The sequence below is a fragment of the Petromyzon marinus genome, chromosome 65 (genome assembly GCF_048934315.1).
Source record: "Petromyzon marinus isolate PM22_M1 ecotype Great Lakes invasive population chromosome 65, UKy_Petmar_22M1.pri1.0, whole genome shotgun sequence".
Lineage (NCBI taxonomy): Eukaryota > Metazoa > Chordata > Hyperoartia > Petromyzontiformes > Petromyzontidae > Petromyzon > Petromyzon marinus.
In genome coordinates this window covers 8,314,547-8,332,813 of record NC_133731.1, presented here as the reverse complement: position 1 = coordinate 8,332,813, position 18,267 = coordinate 8,314,547, and the positions used below count along the sequence as shown (strand labels likewise).

General features: G+C 54.8%; 1 protein-coding gene across 2 annotated transcripts; it reads left to right on the top strand.

The window, feature by feature from the left end:
• The first annotated feature begins 1,456 nt into the window (after positions 1–1,456).
• On the top strand, positions 1,457–17,021 carry LOC116956458 (zeta-crystallin). 2 transcript variants are annotated; one of them, XM_032978110.2, is made up of 9 exons: positions 1,457–1,809; positions 6,168–6,272; positions 6,689–6,841; positions 7,665–7,825; positions 8,382–8,433; positions 8,811–8,960; positions 9,768–9,866; positions 10,393–10,488; positions 11,028–17,021. In XM_032978110.2, the coding sequence occupies exons 2-9, from the start codon at positions 6,183–6,185 to the stop codon at positions 11,187–11,189; spliced, it is 963 nt and encodes a 320-aa protein (XP_032834001.1). In that variant the 5' UTR covers positions 1,457–1,809; positions 6,168–6,182; the 3' UTR covers positions 11,190–17,021. The 2 variants fall into 2 exon arrangements, with proteins under 2 accessions (XP_032834001.1, XP_032834000.1); XM_032978109.2 differs by having other exon boundaries at positions 6,162–6,272.
• Positions 17,022–18,267: the final 1,246 nt, after the last annotated feature.

The following is an 18,267-nucleotide window of genomic DNA, read 5'->3' as shown; positions in this document are numbered from 1 at the left end:
GGACGTTGAGCCACTTGCGCGTTGCGAGATTCCGCGGTGAACGGGGACACCCGCCACCTTGCAACTCTCAGACGTTGCGGAACGGGGAAAGAGGTGAACCTGCGTCTATTCCCTAATCCACTTGCTCCTCTTCAGCTTTTGTTAAATTTTCCTTGTCGGCATCCAATGTGTCTGGCCCATCTTGTCATGCCAGTGTTTTTCTATATTTTTCAGAGGGGGGAGGGGGCACTTTCACCGATAAGACATCATCAGTGTGAGGGTCGCCACACATGAAACCATTGGGGGTTTGACAGCACGATGATGGGGGGTGTTTTCACATGTGTTGCGATGGGGGCTGAATATCAGGGGGCCGCACTGAAGGCCAACAGGGGCTGCCAGAGGCCCGGGAGCCTTGCAATGTAGAACACCGCTCTCTAGGCACACAGGGGGCACAAGCTATCCATTGTTGCTGTGTGAATACAAGTGCCGGCAAGGCTGAAGACTTATCTCTTCTCGTCTTAACTAGATTTATAAAGCACCATTACCAAGGCACTACAGCAATTATAAAATTGTACATAGCATGATCATTTGAAATTAATATTTGGGTTATTGTAAGTGGTAGTGTAGTTTTGATGCAGTAAAACGAGAAGGATTGATAAGGAGGAGTTTGGATAGGTCTGGTCATAGCTGGGGGGCTGAAAAGTAATCCGGCATCATTGCATTGGGAAGACAAAGCGGGCGGTGAGGGGCTGGAGCCAGGAGGGAAAAGGGGGTCGAGTTCCCTGCACCGCCACCAACTACAGCAGCGCAAGCAGAAAGCCTCCGTCAGGAGGTCGTCGGTTCGATCCCGACCCCCTGACGACACCAGATGTATATGTGGCGAGATGTTCACTACCTCGTCTGGTATACAGGAGGAAGTGGATTCGATCCCGACCCTGACGATGCCTGCTGCTGTATATTTGGAGTTTTTCCCCCTACGTTAAGCCATACATCTCAGTGGGCCTTATCTGGTAGAATACAAAATAGTTTAAAAGTTAAATAATTTACACATGCAAAGTGGCGCATTTCATCCGCAGATCCCACCAATGCGCTGCCGTGTATGGAAATCACGGAAATAAACAGAACCCGCTGGGCACACGGCCAGAACTAGCAGGAAAAGGCCAGTTTACCCACTCACCAACTCACCAATTCACCCACTCATCTACACACTCATCCTCTCACTCATCCACTCACCCACCTACTCACCCTCTCACCCACCTACTCACCAACTCACCCTCTCACTCATCCACTCACCTCACCCTTTCACCCACTCACTAATTCACCCACTCACTAATTCACCTACTCACCTTCTCACCCACCTACTCACCAACTCACCCTCTCACTCACCCACTCACCAACTCACCCTCACTCATCCACTCACCTACTCACCAATTCACCTACTCACCCTCTCACCCACCTACTCACCCTTTCACTCACCCTCTCACTCACCCACTCACACCCACCTACTCACCCACTCACCAACCCACCCCTCACTCATCCACTCACCCACCTACTCACCCTTTCACCCACTCACTCACCAATGCACATACACACTCACCCTCTAACTTGTGGTAGCAAGGTCGCTTTTAAAAACGAGCTTCATATCCATACCTGGTTAAAACAAAAATATCTTAAAATGCTTGAGTTTAGTCCGGCTAGGGAAGGATTTTTGCGTGAATCTGGAGGTTTTCCCTCCCGTAACTGGCAAGGTGGTGGTAGGGGGGGCGCTCTCACCTTGCTCCATTTCCGATCACGACCGCTGGCGACCTCGCAGAAGTCGACGTCTCCGAGGTAAAGTTCGAACCACGCCAACATTCGTCTTTATTCTACAGTACCTTCACAAGCAGCTCACTCTTCGTAAAGACGGGCCACGATCCTTCTAATTAACAAACTCGCGCGCGAAACAACCCGGCAGCATCGATGCATTTGCGCCTCTGGGCCCTGTCAAACTCTAACACGCTACAGTGCTGTACAGTAGGGTACGTGAATACTATTAAACGCTTTTGTTTAGCACAGAATACGCCTCGTTATCGTCGTAAATTTGATTAAAATAAATATTCCACAAGGTGCACGGTTATCCACCACCATCAGAGCAGCCGTAGTCGATCCACTGCTGGTTGAAGGCGTCCCCCATAACAATTACAGTACAATGCCTCTAAAAGCAAATTAATTTTTTTTAAATAAAATATTGAGCCCCATTAACAAACCTCGGAATTCCGATCTCGAAAATGAAAGCTCAGCAGAAGTTGTGTGGGCCTGGGTAGCTGCTCTGACGGGTAACCAAAGATTAAGATCCCCCGTTGTAGCCTCAGCAGACTGTAGGGGCAAGTGCTGTTAGCGAGTACACGAAGGGGGTGGGTGGCCGGCACCACGCCGGGCCGCCTTTGTCTCCCCAGTGGCGATGTTTACTACACACCGCACCAGGTACTCATTTGAGGCTGAGTCGACCTAGGGGAGGCCTCAGATCGGTTCAGATAATCGCTGTCACCGGTGTTGGCCGTGAGCGGGAATCGAACTCGGGTGACCAGGTTCGTAGCACCCACCACCACCATGTCCGTGCTTACCAGGTGCTATCGGTTTGCTGATACGGGGCAATGGACATCAGAGGGCATTGTAGCAAAAAGCCCATTGTTGTACTGCACTTCTACGGCACCACGCCAATTGATTGCCTCCACTCACGCGCCTTCAACCAGCGAGCACTCACCGGCGTGGTGAAGTATGGTCAAATATACCACATGTGTGCGCGCACCACACGTGCTCAGCACGTGGTGTGGTGCACGGCACGTGGTGTGGTGCACGGCACGTGGTGTGGTGCACGGCACGTGGTGTGGTGCACGGCACGTGGTGTGGTGCACGGCACGTGGTGTGGTGCACGGCACGTGGTGTGGTGCACGGCACGTGGTGTGGTGCACGGCACGTGGTGTGGTGCACGGCACGTGGTGTGGTGCACGGCACGTGGTGTGGTGCACGGCACGTGGTGTGGTGCACGGCACGTGGTGTGGTGCACGGCACGTGGTGTGGTGCACGGCACGTGGTGTGGTGCACGGCACGTGGTGTGGTGCACGGCACGTGGTGTGGTGCACGGCACGTGGTGTGGTGCACGGCACGTGGTGTGGTGCACGGCACGTGGTGTGGTGCACGGCACGTGGTGTGGTGCACGGCACGTGCAATGATTAACCTTGACACGCGCACGCAACAAAACACATTGCGACAGAGACAGGCGAGAGGAATTTGACTTTCAGCAAACTTCAACACCGCACCACTCTGAGACTCGCAGTCGTCCACCATCTCTCAGTCGTCCACCACCCTCAGTCGTCCACCACACCCCTCAGTCGTCCACCACACCCCTCAGTCGTCCACCATCTCTCAGTCGTCCACCACCTCTCAGTCGTCCCACACATCTCAGTCGTCCACCACACCCTTCAGTCGTCCACCACACTCCTCAGTCGTCCACCACACTCCTCAGTCGTCCACCACACTCCTCAGTCGTCCACCACACCCCTCAGTCGTCCCACACATCTCAGTCGTCCACCACCTCTCAGTCGTCCCACACATCTCAGTCGTCCACCACACCCTCAGTCGTCAACCACACCCCTCAGTCGTCCACCACACCCTCAGTCGTCCACCACAGGCGCCAGAGTTCCGAGTCCATCTCCCGCCACGGTAGCTGAAACGCAGTCGTGGTGGAGCGTTTTTGTTTTGTTAATAAACACAACACATACGTAGTGAATATAATAAATACAACACATACGTAGTGACTATAATAAACAGAACACATACGTAGTGAATATAATAAATACAACACATACATAGTTAATATAATAAACACAACACATACGTAGTGAATATAATAAATACAACACATACGTAGTGACTATAATAAACAGAACACATACGTAGTGAATATAATAAATACAACACATACATAGTTAATATAATAAACACAACACATACGTAGTGAATATAATAAATACAACACATACGTAGTGAATATAATAAATACAACACATACGTAGTGAATATAATAAACACAACACATACGTAGTGAATATAATAAACACAACACATACGTAGTGAATATAATAAATACAACATATACGTAGTGACTATAATAAATACAACACATACGTAGTGAATATAATAAACACAACACATACGTAGTGAATATAATAAATACAACACATACGTAGTGAATACAATAAATACAACACATACGTAGTGAATATAATAAATACAACACATACGTAGTGAATATAATAAACACAACACGTACGTAGTGAATATAATAAACACAACACATACGTAGTGAATATAATAAACACAACACATACGTAGTGAATATAATAAATACAACACATACGTAGTGAATATAATAAACACAACACATACGTAGTGAATATAATAAACAACACATACGTAGTGAATATAATAAACACAACACATACGTAGTGAATATAATAAATACAACACATACGTAGTGAATATAATAAATACAACACATACGTAGTGAATATAATAAATACAACACATACGTAGTGAATATAATAAATGCAACACATACGTAGTGAATATAATAAATGCAACACATACGTAGTGAATATAATAAATACAACACATACGTAGTGAATATAATAAATACAACACATACGTAGTGAATATAATAAATGCAACACATACGTAGTGAATATAATAAATGCAACACATACGTAGTGAATATAATAAATGCAACACATACTTAGTGAATATAATAAATGCAACACATATGTAGTGAATATAATAAATACAACACATACGTAGTGACTAATAAATACAACACATACGTAGTGAACATAATAAATACAACACATACGTAGTGAATATAATAAATGCAACACATACGTAGTGAATATACTTCACTAGACTTTTGCCCGTCCAAGGACGGGTGTTTTGCAGTAAATATGAAACTCGCAAGTGAAAATCAGAGCGCGACGTGATATCCATTGCATCAATGCGTGTGCAGTTAGTAAGGGCGCGGTGACACAGACCTATTTAATTTACAGGTTATAATCCCTTGTTCATCACGACGTCCTTTTTACTTCGATGTCTCAACAGCAGCGTGACGGAGATCACGTGATGACGTGAGGGTTCTGTCTGTGTAGTGAGGGTGAGATCACGTGATGACGTGAGGGTGAGATCACGTGATGACGTGAGGGTTCTACCTGTGTAGTGAGGGTGAGATCACGTGATGACGTGAGGGTGAGATCACGTGATGACGTGAGGGTTCTACCTGTGTAGTGAGGGTGAGATCACGTGATGACGTGAGGGTTCTGTGTCGTGAGGGTTGTGAGTTGACGCAGAGGGGGGGGGAGGAGGCGCCCCCCCCCCTTGTGGATTGACGTCACCCGCTAATTAATAATAATGGCGGGGGGTGTCCATTTGGAAGACGTCACCCGCTCATGATTATTAATGAGGGGGGGGGGGTCTATGTGGAGTGACGTCACCTGCTCACGATTATTAATGAGGGGGGGTGGGTCTATGTGGAGTGACGTCACGCGCAGGACACAGACATTCTTGGCTCATCATAGTCGCAAACGGGACACGTGATGTGCAGGGTGAGGAAGGGGAGGTGGTGATGGGTGGCACGCGTGGGCAGGGTGGAGAACGGCATTTGGTTGGCTTCCAGAGGTCTGCGACTAGATGGTGCTGGTTGTGAAAGTGAGGCTCTGAGAGAGCTTCGAGCGGTCGATTTAATCGTCTGTCGCAATCATTGCGACATCTCTCGGGGTCGGTGACTCTGGCCGTGGTTAAACTCTTGACCTTTTGCTCAGACGCGTGCTGCCGCCGCCGCCGGTGGTGGCGACTGGACGTTTCCAGGCTCCGGCCACGCCGGCCGCTCCACTCTGGGTGCGTGCGTGTGCGTCACGTGTTCATTCGGCGGGGGAGCGGTGGCGCAACGGTTAGCGGCGCCGCCCCACGAACCCCGGACCACCCGAGTTCGATTCCCCGCTCACGGCCGATGTTGCCTTCGCGTAACGCGGCGCTCGCCCCTACGTACGAGCGTCGCACTTCCTGCAGCGCCACACCGTACGTAGCCAACCGTGCCAGTCGGGTGGCGTGGTGCTCTATGTCTCAGCAGCCGCTTGCGGGCTCCGTGCGCGTGTCAGATGCAGCAGGCCGTGCGAGTGATGCGGGCCATCCGCATGCGGGAGTTCGGGCCGTCCTCCGTGCTGCGCCTGCAGACGGACGTCCCCGTGCCTTCGCCCAACGACAAAGAGGTCTCTCTCTTCTCTCTCGTCTCTCTCCTCTCGTCTTTCTCTCCTCACCTCTCTCTCTCTCCTGTCCCTCTCCTCTCTTTTCTCTCTCCTCCACGCATGAACTCACACGGTCCCGACCTTCGCACCGCTTCTTATAATACATTTGAAGTGGGTGGCTGAGCGAGCGAGTGAGTGGGTAGGCGGGTAGGTGAGCGAGTGGTTGTGTAGGTGAATGTGTGGGTCGGTGAGCGAGTGACCGAGTGAGTTCTTGAGTGAATTGGTTAGTGAGCGACTTCGCGAGTGAGCGACTTCGCGAGTGAGCGACTGGGTGAGTGAGTGGGTGGATAGTTAAGACGAGATGAGCGAACGAGTTATAAACTCCACACGTTCCATCACCATGAACCCCCGGCCCCTCACCCCGTCACCAACGCGCGCAGGTGCTGATCCGCGTGCGTGCGTGTGGCGTCAACCCCGTGGACACGTACATACGCACGGGCACGCACACGCGCAGGCCCGAGCTGCCCTGGACCCCGGGGGGCGACGTTGCCGGCACCGTGGAGTCTGTGGGCCGCTCCATCTCCTCCTTCAAGGTGTGGGGGGCCAAACGCGTGGCGCCGCCGCCGCCGCCCGGCTCATTCCCCGGTGGGGGTGTGGACCGGCTCACCATCACGGGGGGTTTGTGGACTTTGTGTTTTTGTTTTCCACAATAGAGATTTTTGTTTAGGGGTTCGAGCGTGTGAATGTGTCGTTAAACCTGCCCGTGTTGTGAATGTTGTAGTGGGTTTACTCTCCAACCCACGCACCGGCTAGCGCCAAGCTAGTAACTAATTGGCACGTTTTGTTTACGTGTTTAGTTAGTTGTCCTTCCCCCGCACCTCCGATGAGCACGGTTGGCTACAATGCGAAAGAAGTTCAACAAACAACCGCCATAGCGCCACTAAGTTGCGGCGATGTCACCACGGCGCTTGTGCCAGGCTTGGTGTACGTTAAGGCCATGTGAAGTGTCGAACGCCCGCTGGCAGGAGGTCACGGGATAGATCCAGGTGGTGCCATTGGTTGACTGAGATGACTACCCGATGCACCACCTGTGCCCCCTACTGTGTTAACCTGCTGTGTTTTAGCCACCCGGCGCTCCGCTCGTTGTTCTGAGCGTCGCTCCTCCGCCCTCCGTTGTTTCTGGAGGGCGACCGCCTCCAACTGCCCAGTAGCGTCCTTCACGAGCCTCCTCCTCCACAGAGACCGATCTTGACACCGCTGGTACCGGTCATCGGCAAGTCTCCTTCCTCCTGTACCACATCACTCCATCTCTTCCCCTAGATCGCGCCGCGCCCGTTCAGCCCCCTGGATCCGTACTCGCACGCAGTCTGTTGAAGGCTTCACGGGGGGGACCTTTGCCTTTGGTGTTGCGAGCAGGCGGGCGACCGCGTGTACACGGCGCTGGCGGAGGGTGGCTACGCGGAGTTTGTGTGCGTGGCTCACGACCGCGTCTTCACGCTGCCGGCCCAGCTGGACTTCCCGCAGGGCGCCGCGCTGGGCGTGCCGTACTTCACCGCTTACCGCGCCCTCGTGCAAAAGTAAACGCGCTCGGCGTTCAACTCTGCGGCGACGCGGCGACGCGGACATCGGGCACAGTGGGCCCCAGTTTCTAAAACTTAAACATCGCTGGACGTTTGACCATGGGCATCAACAGCGGTGATGTCACTCCAATTGCCTTAAGCTATTTTTTTTTCTTTTACCGGGTAAGGCCCCACTGGGACTGTGTAGTTAGTTTATGATGATGATGATGATGTGGCTCATCATCATCATCATCGTCACCGTGTGGACATTTATAGCGGCAGCGGAATACTCTAAATGCTTGACGTTGATTCTGAATGTTGGGGGGAATAACCGGAGGTCCCCGAGATAAATCCACGTGACCAGGGTGAGAGAGACAGAGAGAGACCCAAACTCCACAAATACAGCAGGTGTCCCCAGGGTCAGGATCCACAACCTCCTTTATACTTAACTCAGAACTATTTTTATTTGACCAGGTAAGGCCCACTGAGCTATATAGTTACCTGGCTATCATGGCTCAACAACAATCCGTGATGGCCCGACGGTACGTTGCTGTGTGTGTCCGTGGGGTTGCAGGGCCGCGACGAGACCGGGGGAGACGGTGCTCATCCACGGAGCGAGCGGCGGGGTGAGCCGCACCGTGGACACGCGGCCCCACCGCACTGCTCCACTGCTAGACTGCTAAACTGCTTGTCACTTCACACGTGCCACGGCTGCGGTGATTACGGTGGTGATAATGGTATATTAGTGGTTGTAATAGTCGTGGTGATGATGATATAATAGTGATGGTGGAGAGCGTGGTGACGGTATAATAACAAGTTGCCACAGTGGGGGGCACAGCAGGTGCATCTGCCAGCCATCTCAGTCAACCGTAGGCACGCACGCTCGCACGCACGCTCGCACGCACGCACGCACGCTCGCACGCACGCACGCACGCACAATCTACGACGTCGTAGTCCTGGCTTTGAACGTTAAAAGAAAATGCGGCGCCGCGTGTGAGCGCAGGTCGGCATCGCGCTGTGCCAGATGGCGCGCGCGCTGGGCACGCGCGTGATCGGCACGGCCGGGTCCCCCGAGGGGCTGGAGCTGGTGGCCAAACACGGGGCCCACAGCACCTTCAACCACCGCGAGGACGGATACGTGGGCCGCATACAGGCGAGTGGTCCGTCGCGCCGTCGATTGGTGGCGAGGCGTTAATCTGCCTCATCCGGTATGCAGGAGGTCGTGGGTTCGACGCTTCACCCTTGACGCCGGATAAAAACAAATAGTTATTTTACCAGGTAAGGCCCCGCTGAGCTTTGTAGTTTTTTTTGTCAGAAGCGACCTGGCTATCACGAATGACAGCTCAGCCAAGTGGCTCATCATCGTCGTCGTCGTCGCCGTCGTGTGGAAATTTTTATCAGCAGCCAAATACTGTGAGCGTGTGACGTTGGTTATAGATGTGGAGGGAAAAACCGGAGGACCCGGAGAAAAATCCACACGACCACGGGGAGCGAGAGAGACACGCAAACTCCAAATATACAGCAGCAGCAGCAGTCAGGGTCGGGATCGGACCCACGACCTCCTGCATACCAGGCGAGGGAGTTAACATCTCGCAAACTCCCCGTGGTCGCGTTTAGATTATTTGGCTGCTGCTAAACATATTCTCCACGTGATGACGATGATGATGACGACAAGCCACTTTGTTGAGCTATCATTCGTGATGGCCAGGTCGCTTCTGAAAAACAGCTACATAACTCAGTGGGCCTTACCGGGTAAAATTAGAATCAGAATATTTCTTCCTACTGGAGGAATCCGATGAGCTATGAAGCTCTTTTTTTCCCACAGATGTGCAGTAAAATAAAAATAGAAGTAGCAGCGGTACGTGCCGAATATAACAATTTCAGATATTAACAACTTTGGTGACGGTTGAGTGTAATTTGTATTTGAATAGTGTGATGGTGTGTGCCGGTTGGCGATCAGGAGCTGTGCCCGCGCGGCGTGGACGTCGTCTTTGAGATGCTGGCCAATGTCAACCTTCCCAGCGACCTCAAACTGCTGGGGCAGAACGGCCGAGTGGTGGTGAGACGTCTCTCTGGCAGATACACCAGGACGGAGAGTTACACCTCCACAAGCCTAACCACTCCCCGCCAGGCAACGTCACCCACCCACCGCTCACCGCCCACTGCCACCCACCACTCACCATCACCCACCCACCAGCCACCCACCCACCACCACCCACCATCACCCCCCACCTACCATCACCCCCCACCCACCGCCACCCACCACCCACCATCACCCCCCACCCACCACCAACCATCACCTACCACCACCCACCCACCAGCCACCCACCCACCGCTACCCACCATCACCCCCCACCCACCGTCACCCACCAGCCACCCACCCACCGTCACCCACCAGCCACCCACCCACCGCCACCCACCAACCACCATCATCCCCCACCCACAATCACCCACCGCCAACCACCCACCCACCGTCACCCACTCACCACCCACCGCCACCCTCCCACCAGCCACCCACCCACCGCCAACCACCCACCAGCTACCCACCCACCAGCTACCCACCCACCAACAACTCTCCCTCCCAGATCATCGGTTGCCGTGGCGCCGTGGAGATGAACCCGCGTGAGACGCTGCTGCGTGAGCTGCACGTCATGGGGGTCAGCCTCTTCAACTGCAACGCGGTGAGAGCGCCGCACCCCCCACCGCCCCCATCAGAATACCACCACGGTGGCTAGGAGATGTTGACTACCTCGCCTGGTGCGCAGGAGGTCGTGGGTTCGATCCCGACCCTGCCGCCTGCTGCTGCTGCTGTATATTTGAAGTTTGCGTGTCTCTCTCTCATCATCATCATCATCACGGTGGCTAGGAGATGTTGACTACCTCGCCTGGTGCACAGGAGGTCATGGGTTCGATCCCGACCCTGACGCCTGCTGCTGCTGCTGTATATTTGAAGTTTGCGTGTCTCTCTCTCTCTCCCCGTGGTCGCGTGGATTTTTCTCCGGGTCCTCCGGTTTTCCCATCCACATTTAGAATCAAGGTCGCGCGTTTCGGTGTGTCTGGCTGTGTGGACGTGCGTACGGTGAACTTCTTTCCCACCGTACGTAGCCAACCGCGGGGGAAGCCGCTCCGTCGAGCTACCTAGTTTAGTAGTAGTTTAGTAGTAGTTGTTTAGTAGTAGTTGTTTAGAGGGACCCTGCCCCCCCCCCCTTCCCCCTTGCAGGAGGAGCGCCAGGAGAGTGCAGCCGCGCTGCGGGCCGGCGTGGAGAGCGGCTGGCTGCGTCCCGCGGTCGGCTCTCGCATCCCGCTGGAGGAGGCTGCACGTGCCCACGACGAGATCATCTCCAGCAGCCCCACGCTCGGCAAGATGGTGCTCACCATGTGAACGCCGCGCTCCGTTACCGGCGCTCGCTCGCAGGAACTCGCCAGAAGTCACCGCCACTCGCCGCCGAAGCTCGCCGGCGCATGGCACTCACCGGGGGGGGCTCGCCGTGGCTCACCCACGCGTCGTGCTCACCGGCACTCACCGTGGGGGGCTCGCCGTGGCTCACCGGGGGGGGGCTCGCCGTGGCTCACCCACGCGTCGTGCTCACCGGCACTCACCGTGGGGGGCTCGCCGTGGCTCACCCACGCGTCGTGCTCACCGGCACTCACCGTGGGGGGCTCGCCGTGGCTCACCGGGGGGGGCTCGCCGTGGCTCACCCACGCGTCGTGCTCACCGGCACTCACCGACGCTCACCGACGCTCGCCGACACTAACCAGCGTGCGGCGTACCGGACGACGCGCCGAGGCCCCCCGAGACCGCTACGTTGGGCCTGAGTGAGTGTGTGAGTGAGTGAGTTTATGAATGCGTGAGTGAGTACGTGAGTTTATGAATGGGTGAGTACGTGAGTGAGTGCGTGCGTGCGTGAGTGCGTGTGTGCGTGTGTGCGTGAGTACGCGAGTGAGTGCCTGAGTGAGTGCGTGTGTGCGTGAGTACGTGAGTGAGTGAGTTTATGAATGCGTGAGTACGTGAGTGAGTGCGTGAGTGCGTGAGTGAGTGAGTACGTGAGTGAGTGCATGAGTGAGTTTATGAACGCGTGAGTGAGTACGTGAGTGAGTACGCGAGTGCGTGAGTGAGTGCGTGAGTACGCGAGTGAGTGCGTGAGTGAGTGCGTGAGTGAGTGCGTGTGTGCGTGAGTACGTGAGTGAGTGCGTACGTGAGCGAGTGAGTACGTGAGCGAGTGAGTACGTGAGTGAGTGCGTGAGTGAGTGCGTGTGTGCGTGAGTGAGTGAGTACGTGAGCGAGTGAGTACGTGAGTGCGTGAGTGAGTGCGTGTGTGCGTGAGTGAGTGCGTGAGTGAGTGAGTGCGTGCGTGAGTACGTGAGTGAGTACGTGAGTGAGTACGTGAGTGAGTGAGTGCCTACGTGAGTGAGCGAGCGCGTGAGTGAGTGTGTGAGTACGAGAGTATGTGAGTGTGTGATTGAGCATGTGAGTGAGTGAGTGCGTGAGTGAGTACGTGAGTATGTGATTGAGCACGTGAGTGAGCGAGTGCGTGAGTGAGCGAGTACGTGAGCGAGTACGTGAGTGAGTACGTGAGTGAGTGAGTACGTGAGTATGTGAGTGTGTGATTGAGCACGTGAGTGAGTGAGTGAGTACGTGAGTGAGTGAGTACGTGAGTGAGCACGTGAGTGAGTGAGTGAGTGCGTGAGCACGTGAGTGAGCACGTGAGTGAGCGAGTGAGTGAGCGAGTGAGTGAGTGAGCGAGTGAGCGAGTGAGTGAGCGAGTGAGTGAGCACGTGAGTGAGTGAGTGCGTGAGCGAGTGAGTGAGTGCGTGCGTGAGTATGTGAGCACGTGAGTGAGCACGTGAGTGTGTGATTGAGCATGTGAGTGAGCACGTGAGTGAGTGAGCGAGTACGTGAGTGAGCGAGTGATCTGGTCCTGGGTGTCACCGCTTCGATTCCAGCGGCGGCCCGAAAACAACGGAGCGAGCATCTTGAGTGAGAATCTTTATTTACCCAAATGAGAAAAAAATCCGATGATCTATGAAGCTCTTTTTTTTGCCCCCCACAGTAGGGGACACGGGGGTCAGGAAATATGAATATCTCCCACCCCTCCCCCCGCGACCCACCACCGTCCACCTACCTCTCCGGGCCGATTGTCCAACCTCAAAGACGTCGCCCGCGGCTCGCCTTGGCCTCGCTTCTGTAGCGTGGGATCCCGTCCGGGCCTGGGGTCCTGTTCTTGTTCAGCCCCTTCACCGCCCCTTCCACTTCTTCCCATCGAATCCTCTCCTCTAGTGCCTCCGGGTTCCCAACCCTCTTCCCCAATGCCCCCGGCAGCTCCTCCCGCCGCCCCCCCCATCTATCCCTTTCCTCTTATACAAATCCCCATAAAAGTCTTCCGCTACACCAATCATCCCTTCCGTCGTCACCTGTCTACCCCTATTAGGACTAACCAGCTCCCTCATTTCATCGTCTCCCTCCCTACCCGCCTTAAAGAAAAATCTTGTACACTGTTCCCTATCCTCTGTTGCCCTGACCCTCGCCCTATACACTAATTGCCTAGTCCTCTTTTCCAGGACTTAGGCTACCCTCCCTTTCAACTCCTCTATCCTTTCTCCCACCGGGAACCCCTAGCTCTAGCAGTCTATACGGCCTTTCTAACCTAGCGTTCCACTGTCTCAATTCCCTACCCACCCCCTTCCTCCTACTATAACGCTGAAAGAACGTCCTTATCCTACCCTTCATCTGCCCCCACCACTCCACCCTCGTGGGGAAGCACACCCGCAGCGTCCTCCAGCTGGTATACGCTCGCGTGAAATCCTCCGCCACCTCCTGATCCACCAGCAAGCCCACATTCATCTTCCACACACCCTTCGCCCTCTTCACCCCACCTGGGGTCACAAGCCCCGCCCACCACCATTCTGTGATCCGAGAGGGGAAAAGGTTCCACCCCCGCGCTTCCCACATTCACCTTGTCGGAGACGAAAATAAAGTCGACACGTGACTGTGTGCCCCCCGCTCTTATCCGCCCACGTGAACCCTGGCTGCATGCCGTGCACCCTCCTGAACGTGTCCACCATCCCAAAGTCCTCCATCAACTCCCTCAGTTTCCTGGAAGAGGAATCTAACTTCCTCCTCCTCCCCTTTACCGACACCACATCCGCCAAACACAACGGGCAGTTAAAATCGCCCCCCACAATGACCTGCCTCCTGGTGGCCAGTAGGCCCGCCAGGCTCTCCCACACCTCCGTCCTGTCCATACATCGTACCGGGGCGTACACATTTATCAGCCGTAGCTCCACACCCTGGTAAGATGCATCTACACAGAGGAGCCGACCCGGTATTATTTCCTGGGTCCCTTCCACTCTCATTCCCCTTCTTCCTAGGAGGGTAACAACGCCTGTACATCTGTTCCCGTTGCTGCCAGGCCAAATGTAGTGTCCCTTCCATTCGTCCAGCAGAGCCTCCGACCTTAGGGTATGGGGTAAGGTGACATTCTTGGAGGAAAATTACGTCACGTCTGGTGATCTGCAGCCACTGCACGATCGCCCCTCTCCTTCCCTTCCCCTTCATTCCTCTCACATTAACAGATGCTACAGATATGTCCATGCCGAGGCGAGCGTTATTCCGTGTCGGACTCCGGTGTGCGCTCCCCCCCCCCCGTCTGCCTTTGTCCGCCTTCTCCTTCACCTTTTTTCTCCCCTTCAACCTCCGGGGCTTCCCCCGGTTCAAACGTCCCCCCCCCCTTCCACCCACCTCCACCCAGATTCCCCCGAATCCGGCGAGGATCCTGAAAGGCTCGCATCTTGCTGGGGACTAGCTTCTTTCAGAACTCTATCCAGCTTCCGTTTTCTCCCCCCCCCCCCCCCCGATTCCTCCCATGCGTCATCCGCTTCTTCCTCCACCCGCTGCCCCTCCTCGCCCTCCTCCTCGCCCATCACCTCCGCCCAGTCCCCCACTGGGGTTTCCGAGTCCTCTTCTCCATCTCCCTCCCCCTCCAGTGGTGGTGGTGCTCCCTCCCCCACAGATCCCCCCCCCCCCTCACCCTCCCCAGGGGGTCGTGGTTCCTCCACCTCCCCTTTCCCTTCCCCTCCATGCATCCGGCCCCGCTTCCCGTCCGGCCACCTCCTCCGCCGCCTCCTCTACCTGTCCACTCCGACATGCCCGCACCCTGTTAGCATAGGACTCTGGGCAGGTCCTCTACAGATGCCCTCTGCTGCCGCACAGGTTGCAAAGGGCCGGCTCCCCACACTCCTCCACCGTCGTGTGGTCCAGCGCCCTGCACCCGTAACAAACCCGTGCCACGCACGCAGCCGCCAGGTGCCCCCCTTCCCCCACACGTCCTGCACAGTTTGGGCTGTCCCGCATAGACAACATAGCCCCTGTTCCCCCCCAATGTTCAATGCGCTCGGGACGTGCCTCAGTGCCCCCCCCCCCCCCCCCTCCGTCTTCAGACGCACCCTCCATTGTCTGGCCCCCGTCCATATCCCCGCCGCATCCAGCACCCTCTTGCATCCCGACAGCACCACACAATGCTGCCTCAGCCACACCTCCACGTCCTGATCATACAACGCTTCATTATAAAGGAACACGGTCACAACCTTTGTCTCCAGGTCCGACAGTAACCGCGTCCTCATGGACGTCAGCGGCTTCTCCCCTGCCTTCTCCTCGAAACGGGCAAGGAAATTTTGCAGCAGAATGTTGGAGTTGAAGCTCACATCAAACACCCTCCCCCCCCCCCCCCCCCGGCAGAGCAATCAAGCAATAGAGGTCCTCCACCTCCACCCGCAGCATCCCAAGCACCACCGACCTCACGAAGGTCGTCCTGTCCAGGGTCACCCCCTCTTCCACATCCTCCTTGAATTCGACTCGCACGCAGTTGTGCCTCCTGGCCTGCGTCGGGGTCAGGCCCGCCCCGGCTCCGCTGCGCCACCTCCCCGCTCCTCCGCCGGGCCTCCCCGCACCCACCGGGCCAGCGCCCGCGGTCTTCTCCCTCCTCTGCCTCTTCCCCCGGCCCCTGGGCTGCAGGCGCCTCTCCTGCCCCCTTCCTCCCCATTCTGGTCCGGGGCACTCCCGCCCCATCCTCCCGGCGCTCCCCCTCGTTCTCCTCCCCGCTCCTCCCTCCCCGCACTCTCCGGCCCATCCGCCCCCTCCACTCCCTTCCCTCGTCGCGCCTCGCCCAACGTCACCCCCGCACCAGACGGGCCCGCGCCGCTCCTCCGGTCGCTCGCAGCGCCCCGGGCGCCTTCCTCGGTCCGCGACGTGCGCCGCGACTCCGTCTCCGTCCCCGCCGTCTCCACGTGGCCGCTGCGGCGGGGTCACTCCTCCCGCGGCGCGCCCGTGGCTCCCCCCACCCTCCGGCAGCAAGGCCACCCCAGACCACCCGGCCTGGGGGCCCTCGCACACCCCGGGGTGGCTGGAGAACCCACGGGACACCGAGGAGCGCTGCAGTAGTGCGTCAGGAAAAAAACAGGGACAGGTTTCGCTGGTAATTGCATCCAGCATCATCGGGCAATTCGTCATAATGGTAAAGCCCTCTCCACAAATAGAGCAGCAGCAGGGTGACGTCATCATTTATCTCATTCAGGTGCAGTGATTTGAGGCGTGGGGGGGGGGTTTGTAATTATATAATCGATTGGTTATCAGTCAATGGTTATGATTAGTAATGAGTTGTAGATTAGTAATGAGTTGTAATGTGTGTTATTGTGATTATATGCTACGTTGGTAATCCGTGAATGATTTCGACCACTGAGCAAACTGGTTATTTCTGCCATACATCTTAAAAAGCAATTCAACGAATATTTTCTCTCAAACAAAAAAAAACGTTCAATGTTCTGCTCAAAGCAATTGCATTCAGAGCCTTGATCCTCCAGCGGAGGTAAATCATCGCCAGTTGCGAGTGCACACATCACTGAACCAAGGATAGTGCAGCTGCCATGTGCATCGGTGCATTCGAGCGAAGTCATTCAACTCCCTCGACAGCGTACAAAATTAAAACCAGGTTCTCAGCACCACCGATCTAACTTGTTCCCACTCCGGGACTTTGTGGCAGCCATTAATGTAAACGATTCATTACGGACAGAGGTCAGAATACATCACGAGATGAAGTGTGGTTTTCCACAAGACGTGAATAATATGCTTAAAGTTTGAACCAATGGCTTTCATCGTGATAATTCGTGCTCAATACAATAAAGTGCATTATAAAACAAAATAAAACGCTCCAAAAAAACATCGAATCTTGACAGTGCCCTTACAATTCACGCTAAACATGTGCAAATAACACGTGCTTAAAAAATAACACGTGCTTAAAAAATAACACGTGCTTAAAAAATAACACGTGCTTAAAAAATAACACGTGCTTAAAAAATAACACGTGCTTAAAAAATAACACGTGCTTAATAAATAACACGTGCTTAATAAATAACACGTGCGTGAAAGTCACGTAAAAAACAACAAAAAATAAAAAATTCACGACGTTTCGGCCACAACAGAAGTGGCCTTCATCAGGTGAAGGGAGCAGACTGTCCAGAGGACAGCGCTGGAGTGAACACAGCCAAGCTCAGACCGCGACCTTTAAGCTGTGTGAGAGGAAGCAGAGCGCCTTGACAAAGGAATTAGTATAAAAATTAGCATTTAATTGGCGGACTTAGCATGATGAACGATGTACAGGGGGGAGCAAGTGCAGACCGGCGAGGGGGGGGGAGTTTACATATTGATGGTGTGAAAAGGGAATTAAATTTTTATGCTAATTCCTTTGTCAAGGCGCTCTGCTTCCTCTCACACAGCTTAAAGGTGGCGGTCTGAGCTTGGCTGTGTTCACTCCAGCGCTGTCCCCTAGACAGTCTGCTCCCTTCACCTGATGAAGGCCACTTGTGTTGTGGCCGAAACGTCGTGAATTTTTTATTTTTTGTTGTTTTTTACGTGACTTTACCGAATAGAACCAAAGAGTATGGATCCTTGCAGTCACGAAAGCTTTAAAACTAGAACGTGCGTGAAACATAACACGTGCTTAATAAATAACACGTGCGTGAAACAACACGAGCTTAATAACTAACACGTGCGTGAAACAACACGTGCTTAATAACTAACACGTGCGTGGAACATAACACGTGCTTAATAACTAACACGTGCGTGAAACAACACGTGCTTACTAACTAACACGTGCGTATAAGAGAACCACTCCTCCATGACAAATCACTCTCACCGACGGCGCCACCAATCCGGGGGAAGTCCACGGCGAGGCCCTCCGCGTCGTAGTCGTCGCCGGCGGCATCGGCCCACGCGACGGGGCGCCGACGCCGCACCAAGCGCATCGCCACCCCCCCTCCCCTCTCCCCTCCAGGTCGGCGTTCTCCTCCGGGCCCGCCAGGCCGGCCGACGCCCACGAGCCGTGCTGCTTCTTTACGAGTCGCAGCAGCGCCGTCGCCAGCTCCGCACGAGGGCACCGTCTGGGCCCGTCCGAGCCTCTCCGCGTTGT